At 43.2% G+C, this 9,544-nt stretch overlaps 1 protein-coding gene across 1 annotated transcript; it reads left to right on the plus strand.

The window, feature by feature from the left end:
* Positions 1 to 2,428: 2,428 nt before the first annotated feature.
* On the plus strand, positions 2,429 to 9,092 carry HUS1 (HUS1 checkpoint clamp component; the record flags this gene model as incomplete). Its single annotated transcript, XM_081996382.1, has 8 exons — positions 2,429 to 2,489; positions 2,818 to 2,945; positions 3,503 to 3,679; positions 4,344 to 4,451; positions 5,414 to 5,488; positions 7,536 to 7,635; positions 7,983 to 8,114; positions 9,010 to 9,092. Exons 1-8 carry the CDS (start codon positions 2,438 to 2,440, stop codon positions 9,090 to 9,092), a joined length of 855 nt encoding a protein of 284 aa, XP_081852508.1. The 5' UTR covers positions 2,429 to 2,437.
* Positions 9,093 to 9,544: the final 452 nt, after the last annotated feature.

The raw sequence follows: 9,544 nt of genomic DNA on the forward strand, positions 1-9,544 counted from the left end.
AAGTACTTAGTCCATTAAAACATGGATTTTCAGATTTCTATTATCATTTGCAGATTTTTGCTTTCTTATGTTCTCATAAAAACATTGACTATGTGGCCTGTCCCAAACTATGTGTATCAGAGAATGTTCAAGTTTTCACTTCCTCCGTGCCTTCTCATATTGCTAAACTAAGGCATGAAAAGCTGCCTCAACTGCTAAGAAATTATTGCCAGCAATCTAGGACCCTTGAAAACAAAATGCTAGCCATCAAAATTGACCTCAAGTTAAAATACTCAGCTCTAGCACTTCTCCCTGCCCAAATATAGGAGACAGTAAACGTGTGCAATTGTTTCTTTATTAGGACAATTCTGTACTACAGGCTTCTCACTTTCTAGCTGTATTATCAGGTGTTTGAAAAATCCCTGACAGACACATATTTACACCAGGAAAAGAAAACTGTCAGAAATATTGGGGAGCAGTTTAATTTTATGTTTATTTGTGTGTAGATGAACAAGATGCTGGAATAAGGTATTCTAGGAAAAAAAATAAGATTTATTTATTTTACTTGTATAGCTGCATTTATACTAAGGGTTCTTTTCTGAGTGTCTGTATCCTAGCGTGCTGTATTGGCAGAAGTATTCCACTGTACACTCAGTCATACAGTCATCCCTTGCTGGAATATTATTTTTGGATATATATACCTTTTTTTAAACTATGTTTCTACAAAAAGCAGCATCTTTGAGCTATGCTACCAGTTTTTTGGGGCTGTTATACTATTAAGGTATGTTCTGATATGATTCTAGGTACAGCAGCATTTTTTTTCTTGTGTGAATTAGTTCTTGGTTTGTCTTCATGAAAGAGAAAGGTCTGTACTCTAGACTGTTTAAAATTAAATTCTATTTTATCAAACCATCTAAAACTGATGTATTGTCTATAGTAGCTTCTGCTTTCACCTGCCTGTTTTGAACAAAAAGGATTGCTGAGACGCTTTAAAAAGGCCAAAGCAGTTACAAGTTTTCCAGTTTGAAATTACTAAAGAAATTACATGTTCTACCCTCAGTTTTAACTGATGAAATGGCATGTATGAATGGAAACCAGAGAACCTAAAGATTTGTTTTCAAGGAGCTGAAATTAGGTGGTTAAATTGGTTTGGATTATCACCATACAGCTTCACACTCATGAAGTTCAACAAGACCAAGTGCAGGGTCCTGCACCTGGGTCGGGGCAATGCCAGGTATCAAGACAGGCTGGGGGATGAAGGGATTGAGAGCAGCCCTGCTGAGAAGGACTTGGGGGTACTGGTGGATGAAAAGCTGGACATGAGCTGGCAATGTGTGCTTGCAGCCCAAAAGGCCAACCGTATCCTGAGCCACATCCAAAGCAGGGTGGCCAGCAGGTTGAGGGAGGTGATTCTGCCCCTCGACTCTGCTCTGGTGAGACCCCACCTGGAGTCCTGCATCCAGCTCTGGAGCCCTCAGCACAGGGAAGATATGGACCTGTTGGAGAGGGTCCAGAAGAGGGCCACAAAAACAACCAGGGGGATGGAGCACCTCTCCTGTGAGGACAGGCTGAGAGAGTTGGGGTTGTTCAGTCTGGAAAAGAGAAGGCTCCAGGGAGACCTTGTTGCAGCCTTCCAGTAGTTAAAGGGGACTTAGAAGATGGCGACAGACTTTTTAGCAGGGCCTGTAGCGATAGGACAACGGGTAATGGTTTTAAGCTAAAAGAAGGTAGATTTAGACTAGGTATAAGGAGCAAATTTTCCCAATGAGGGTGGTGAAACACTGGCACAGGTTGCTCAGAGAGGTGGTAGATGCCTCATGCCTGGAAACATTCCAGGTCAGGTTGGAGGGGGCTCTGAGCAACCTAATCTAGTTGAAGATGTCCCTGCTCACTGCAGGGGGGTTGGACTAGATGACCTTTAAAGGTCAAACTACTGACCAAACTATTGTTGTTCTATGAAATACTTTCTTCCTAAAATATCTCCTCCCCCATTTATGTTTATGAAACTGGAGTTGTTTTAGAAAGCTGTTTCATTTCACTAATTAAGGTCCCTTCCAACCCAAACCGTTCTGATTCTGTCATGTACTCTGTCTAGGGGCTGAGCCTGGGCCTGGCCCCTGCCAGGGGCTGATGGTTTCTGCTGCAAAGGGTCCCTTGGATTTGAAGAAGGAAAGTCCTCCAGACACCGGGGCGGGGGCCATAGGGATGTTCCGATTTATACATCTGTCCCTGGGGTGCCGGGAGGTTTTGCTCTGAGGTGAGCTCTTCGGCCCCGGCTCCGAGAACCGCCAGCACTGCGGCATAAGGTCGGCTGCAACGGCTGCTCCGCGCGCTCAGCCTCTCGGCCGGAGGCCGCTCTTTCCCCGCCTGGCGCCAGCCCGGGCCCGCCCCGGCTCCGCCGTTATCGTCGGGCGGTGCTGCGGCAGCGGGCGGGGCCGGCGGCGGGCCGGGCGGCGCCATGCGATTTCGGGCTAAAATCGTGGATCTCGCCTGCCTCAACCACTTCAGCCGTGAGTATGCCAGAGCCGAGGGGGCCGGGCTGCAGGACGGCCGCCTCTGGGCGAGCGGCGGGGGCCAGCTTTCCCGGGGAAAGGGAAGAGGAAGGGCTTGTGCGCGCCGGCGGCCCCCGGCCGGCGCTGTGAGCGAGGCCCAGGCCGCGGGCTCAGAGGCCTTTCCCGGAGGGAGGCACCGTGAGGCGCTCTCCTTCGCCCCGAGGCGTTTGGGAGTTTCCGCAGCGGCACGAGCTGCGTTCTTAGAGGCCGAACGTTACTCCCCTGTCCCCCTGGGTGGAGGTGTGCGAAGCGGTTACCGCTGTAACGACCCCCCTCCCTCCGCCAGGTGTAATTAACACAATCGCCAAGTTAGCCAAGACCTGCACCCTGCGCCTTACTGTCAGCAAGCTGTATTTCATCCTCTCCGATAAAGTAGCAAATGGAGGCGTCAGCATGTGGTGTGAGCTGTGCCAGGTGAGCCCGGGGAAGTTCAACAGCCACGTCTCGTTGAAAACCAAAGCATGTATTGGGTCTGGTGTACGGGGCATTTCTTGTACACGTAGCCCCCGCCTGAGATGTGCCAGGTCTCTCAAGGCCTGGCTGGTCGCTGGAGGCACGCTGTTTTGCAGAACTGCTTTTTAGTTGCACAGACCTGGTGTTTCTGCCTAGACATCCCCTTTGCCTTTGTTGTCGCTTCAGTGTAAAGCTTAAGGTGTGTAAAGCTGGCCCACAAGGGCCTGCCCAAAATTGGAAACAGGAAAGCGTAACTCGCCTGTCATACCCCTTGTTTTGAGGACTGATAGATGTTAGGGGAGGATCTGAAATTAATAGGTTTAGCCTGAAGCAGTGGGCCTTCATGATTATGCAGCCTGTCTTGATTCCTGGAGGTAATGCTAGCTAGAGGAAGGTTTCCCATTGTACACATGCAGTTCTAAGATTAAGGTCTGATAGGTAAGCTTGCCCCTCTGTCTTTTTTTTTTTTCTTCTTTTCCATTTCCTTTATTTTATTTCCCAACCTTCAAAAATTGTAGGGAAATTTCTTCGATGAATTTCAGATGGAAGGAGTAGCTGCAGAGCACAATGAAATCTATTTAGAGTTGGTGCCCGAGAACCTGTCAAGAGCATTAAAAACTGCCCAGAGTGCTAAGGCAGTGAAGATCAAGTTGACTAACAAACACTGTCCCTGTCTCAGAGTTGCTGTGGAGCTAGTAAGTGCAACCATGCTTTTATCTTCATTATTTAAGTGCTTTTCCTAAGATCAAATAAAGCTTTGGTATTCCTTGCTGTAATTCTAGAAAACAAGTAAAGAAAAGTCATGCCATTTTCCATTTCACTAGCCTTTCCTGCCATCATGGTTGATAGCATGCAGAACCAGCTTTCTGTTTTCCAAGAGGCAAGGAAGAGGTGGTGGAAGAATGAAAGCAATGTGATTGAAACACCTTTTCTAATGTCTACTTTTCTCCACTCCTTCATTCTCTGAATCTTCTGTGGATTATTGCCTTCTCATTGAAGCCACTAGGTGAAGGAGGTTTCCGTGTAGTGTTTGGCTCTTTGTTTTGCTTTTGATTGCACTGCCATTCCATTTCAAACTGTTGTCTTCTGAAATTTTTTTTTTCTTGTTAACACCTCTTCTTTGATTCACCTCTTTGGCTCTAAGGATAGCTTATAGGTACTAATGACTGATACCTCACAACCTCTTCCTTATTCAAGAGGGAAGTCTGCTTAATAGCAGACCAATAGGAACCTATAGAAAACTGGAACTGAATATCTGGGGCACTCAGTTATAGTATTTCCCAGAGTGGGTTTGAAAAATTTTTATTAAGAATTCAAGTCCTGTTTTTAACTGCAAGAGCATCCTCTCTCTCCCTCAAGCCATCCTTATCAAGCAGCAGTAGGATTGTGACACATGACATTCCTGTGGGGGTTATTCCCAGAAGATTATGGAATGACTTCAGAGAGCCCAGTGTGCCAGACTTTGATGTAAGCCTCTGTTTTTGTATTCGCTATGGAAAGGGGAGGTTGCAAGTGGAATGCTATTGTTGCGGAGTATACTACTGGTGGGTTTTGAAGAGGAGGTGAAAGGAAAGAGGGAAGACTGGAGGTTGAGGTTTGGAGAGGGATGGGACATGGCTTCCATCTTGACAAAAGAGCCCAGAACCTGTAAAAACAGAGCAGGTGGTTACCAGTTGTTGCAGCAGTACTCAGGGTGGAGGAAGGGAGAAGCAAAGGACTTGCATGTCTTTAGGCAGGAGCATCTCCAAACCACACAGGTTTAGACTGTTTCTGCTGCTTAGGTACCAGGTGGCACAGATAATCTGTTCTTTCTGAAAGTCATGGCCTACCTGGCAGAGTTAGATATATATGTATTTCCTCCTGGTTTTTATATATTCTCTCTGTATCCTTTTTGACTTTCAGTGGAGTTGCAAGGAAAAGTCTTTGTGCAAACGTTGCGCAACCTCCTAGTTGAGGTTATGGATGTCTTTTACCTCTGTAGCTAAGAGTATTTAAATTCTGAAGACATATGGCTTGGTAGAAACTTTATGTTTTGTTCTGTTATTTCAGATTTACACTGATGCACTTCCAGAAATGATTACAGTACCACGGCAATCACATTCTTTCCTTTTTGGCTATAGTAACTATTAACTGCTCAGTAACAGAAATGCAGGTTCATGTGAGAATGTGATCTGCAAAAATCTGTCTCTGCTTTATTTTGAACATAGACTTGGGATAGTACATCTGAAGCAATTGCTAGAGCCTGTTGGTTTACGGGGAAAGAGTTCCTCTGTTCCTGAGTCATTAGCTGATTCCAGTTAAATGCTGTGCTCCCTGCACTCAATAGATAACTGAGTCCAAAATAAGATAGAATTGAAGGGAGAAATAAATGCATCACATCCCAGTCACTCATGAAATATTTGTGCAATGTAGTTCTTATGTCTTTCTAGGTCAGTATTTACCTACCAGTTCTGAAAACAATGAAGAGTGTTGTGGAGAGGATGAAGAATCTGAGCAATTCCGTTGTAAGTTAAGACATTTCAGGCATGTGTTCTACAGACCTTATTTATCTTGGACATAGCATGTTTCCCTGTTGCCCAAACTGGTGCCCCCATGATTATCTTATTTTGGGATGGGTCAGACATTGAACTAAAGGCCCTTGAAGTCTGTGTAAGGGCTGAAAAGAACGGTGGGATTTATTTTAGGATTTATACTGCAGAGTTCATCCTGGGCTTCCCATAAAGTGGTGCTCTTTGTACTGAATCCTCAAAAGAACATGGTATTATGTTGCTACAAGCCACTCTCTATAGCTGGTGAGAAATTGCGGTCCTTCAGGAAGATGCCTGGAGACTTTCCAGGTGATTTCATGAAAGAAATGCTTATTAAGTCAGTCTTGTGTTAGGTGTCTGTGTGAATGAACTTCAGGTAAACTTGAGGTAGGGTATAAGCTAATCCTACTAATAGCTCCTGGCTGACAGCCTGAGCTTTAGACTCTTGACATGGTGGGTTTCCAGTCCGCCCTGGGCTTTTGGAGTGTTGATGGGTTTTCCACTGAAAGAAGCCCTCTGCAGTTGGCCAGAAAAGTTTTGTCCGGGTGTTTTTTTTTTTTCAGTTGTTGCTCACAGTCACCAGAATTGACTGACATGAAAGCTAGCAAGTAAGCATGGAGCTTTGAAATAGTTTGGGTTTCAGGCTGTTCATACCAATTTTGATAAATGGGAAATTTTCTGTAAACTGAGAATCTTGAAACTGGGACAGTCTCAGTCTTCCAAGGCTTGGAACAGTTGAGAGATTACCCAGGATTTCTGGCAATTTTGCAAATAGCAGTCATTCTGCAAATGCGAGAGTAAGTACTTCAAACTCTTCTCCTTTGTCAGGAGAACCCCTCTTTTGAGGGGTTTCTTTTTTCTCTCTCCTTCTTTCCCGCACATCCTCAGTGGAAGTGCTTAAACACAACTAAGCACAACTGCTTTGTTTCCAGAGTTGAGGATCTCCTTTCACTCATCTGCATGACGGGATTGAACTTTGGTGTTCAGTAACACTCAGAAGAGGTAGCATATCAACACTGGGCATACCCACCTTCCTGTGTTCCTTACCTCGTGCTCCAAAGCAGGAAAATAAATACATCTCTGTGAAATAGCTTTGATAGCTCTAAGTGGGGAGGCAAACTACATTAATCCTGTACACACTTTCCTGTTACTAAAGAACAAAAACATTAAGTGTCACAATTAAATATTTGTGCTAGATGCATCCTGGTAGTAAAACTGGTCAAGATCAGTGCTGCAAAAAGGGCTTGGAAGCTCTTTCACGTAATACTTGGCTATTGTTTGGGGAGTATTCGTCTGTGACATTTCCTATTCTATAGGAGATTCTGGTTGTGATATGAACTTCTTTTAAAATTACTGAGAAGTCTTCACATCACAGAAATGAAGTGCTTAGATGTGCTCTAGGAGTCCTCTGATCTGTTTGGGATTTGTGTAAGCTTGTATATAGTCTCATTCTGGTTTGACACTTTGTCAGGATGGAATTTGAAAGCTTTCAGCACTTTTCCAGGATTTATAGCCATTCAAAGTACTGCTTGGAGTTACTGCTGTGGTGCAGCTGCTGCCTGTTTTTAAAGCCTTGTAAAGCAACACTACAACTGCAGGTCAGCTCTTGGTGCATCCCATTATCTGTGTGTGTCATATGGACTGTGTAGGTGCCTTTCTGTTGAAAAGCTGGATGGAAATGCAGGAAACCTTGCATTTCTCTGGCTTCAGTCTCTTATTTCTAAAGCCTTTTCCTCAGCACTGGAACTTCCCAAAACCAGTACTTTTTTCTAAAAATAGTGTAGAGCAATTGAATTTCTTTCTTTTCATAATTTCAGGGAGGTTGGTCTGGGATAATTCACACAGGAATGATGGGAAACACATTTTTTAGCTGAACATTCAAATGTTCAAACCATGTTCAAAAAGTACAGTTGAGCTGTGAAGGCACTGAAGTGCTTCTGGAAGCTTGTATTTGCACCATGTTCTTCTATAATTCTGCAGTGCGAAAGTGGCTTGCCTACAATTGATCTTGATTGTATTGCAGGTGATAGAAGCAAACTTGAGTGGAGAAATGAACTTGAAAATAGAAACTGACTTAGCGTCCGTAACAACACATTTTAAAGACTTAGGAAATCCTCCCTGGGGTAAGTTTCCCTGTTTGTTGCCTCTTGTGTCTGATCTCATTACTTGTGATGCTGATAACAGTACTTATCTCCTGTTAGTTCTTACAAAATAGCATCAAGTACCTTGAAATCTTCAAATGAAACCTTAAAAAGAAAGGTGGTCAATGGCTGTTTCATGTTTGTGGGTGGAATCTCTTCTGGTATTCTTAAAAACTTTGTAGGAAAACTGAGCTTTCTCTTCCTTGTGCTGCTGCTCTGAAAAACAACCCATTTGAGTACCAGCTGTTCAGTGATTATCAGCTGTGTCCTTACAGGCATTGAAACTCCTTCTCATGTTTTGACTGAGTGTTGTGTTCTTATGCTTTTAGCATCAGTGGATGGATGTCAAAGTTCTACTCAAGGCAGAGATCTGGAAAGCATGGCTGAGGCACGCATAGATATCAAGAAGCTGCAGCAGCTGCTTGCTGGACAGCAGGTCAATCCCACAAAAGCACTGTGCAGTAAGTTCAACAGCTCTGCAAACTCCAGTTAAAGAGGGATGTTTGCCATAGGTGTAGTCTCAGCAGAAGAGCATATCTTCTGTTTTGTCTGTTTGAAACTTGACTATTTTTACCGTACTATTTTTACTGTACCTGAGGACTTTTAGTATTTCTATTATTAGGCAGTAAGCTTCAGGCCTTAGGCATTTAGGGAAGAATAAAAAAAGTTAAAAAAAATTAAGCCAGGCCCTTTTATTCAACATATCAAGTTGAATGCTGAGACTGACGAATCATGGGTGTCTTCTTTTTGTCTTTGTTTTGAAGTTGTTATTTTTTCTTATTATTTTGGAGTTTGTTGGGGTTTTTTTAAAGTCTAAAAAAAAAAAAGCCCCTAGTTTCTAGCAGAGAAACTGGGATTTACTGACATATTTGTTTTGTGGGTTTTTTTCCTCACATGCTTGCTTACATTCAGCACCAAATTGATTCTAATACCAAAATGCTTTTTAATGCAGCTAGTGTTTCAAACAGTGGAAACAGTATGTTCTTTCTAGCAGAAACCTATGCAGGGTTTTCTATCCTATTTTGATAACTCTGTATGCTTTTCCTGAGAACATCTGTGTGTTATGGTTTAGTGCAGATGCTAAGAATTTCCCAAGGAAAATCTAAGACATGGATGTATAGCATCATAGGCCTATGCATTACATATTTCCTTTTGGTTATCAGCTTTCATAGACTCTTTAGTAATGCTTCAGAGACCCTCAAGGACTTAAATATTACAAGATGATATGTCTAGTCATCCTTCTGTCAGAAGTGGTAGAAGCATTGTATTCTTATGGTGGCATTCTGTAGAAGATGTAATTTTAAAGTTGTTTTTCCTGCTTTAAATTGGATTTGGGGGGGGGGTTTCTCTTTACAGATATTGTAAGTAAAAGAATTGTCCACTTCATTTTGCTCCATGAGGATGTTTCACTTCAGTATTTTATTCCAGCACTTGTCTGAATGTTTTGGAATCTCAATCATTTTCTGACCTGAGGCCTTTTCCATGAGGTCTGAAAACTTTTCTGAGTTGCTGGAGTACTGTCATGATATGCTGTTAGATGCAGCCATCAGATGGACATTATTTCCATATTTATGAAATTACTCAAAATATCTTCTCATCCAGAAGGCTGTTTTTGTGAAGATTTACATTTTATGAAAGACACACCGCTGGGGAGCTGGCATATCTGGGCATTACTGAAATTTGTATGTGCTTTTGGGATGCTTTAAGCTCTGGGGAAGGCAACGTAATATTTTTTTTTCTTGACAAACACAAAAGTGAACTTGACTTCTGGAGATGCTGCGGGGTGTATTCAGTATTGGACAATGCAGCTCCAAGTTAAGGGATCTCTGAGCAAGCTGTCATACCTGCATGGAGCAGGAGGGCTCTCTGGAGGGTTGCCAAATTAGTATTT

Source organism: Phaethon aethereus, assembly GCF_964289735.1.
Source record: "Phaethon aethereus genome assembly, chromosome: 2".
NCBI lineage: Eukaryota > Metazoa > Chordata > Aves > Phaethontiformes > Phaethontidae > Phaethon > Phaethon aethereus.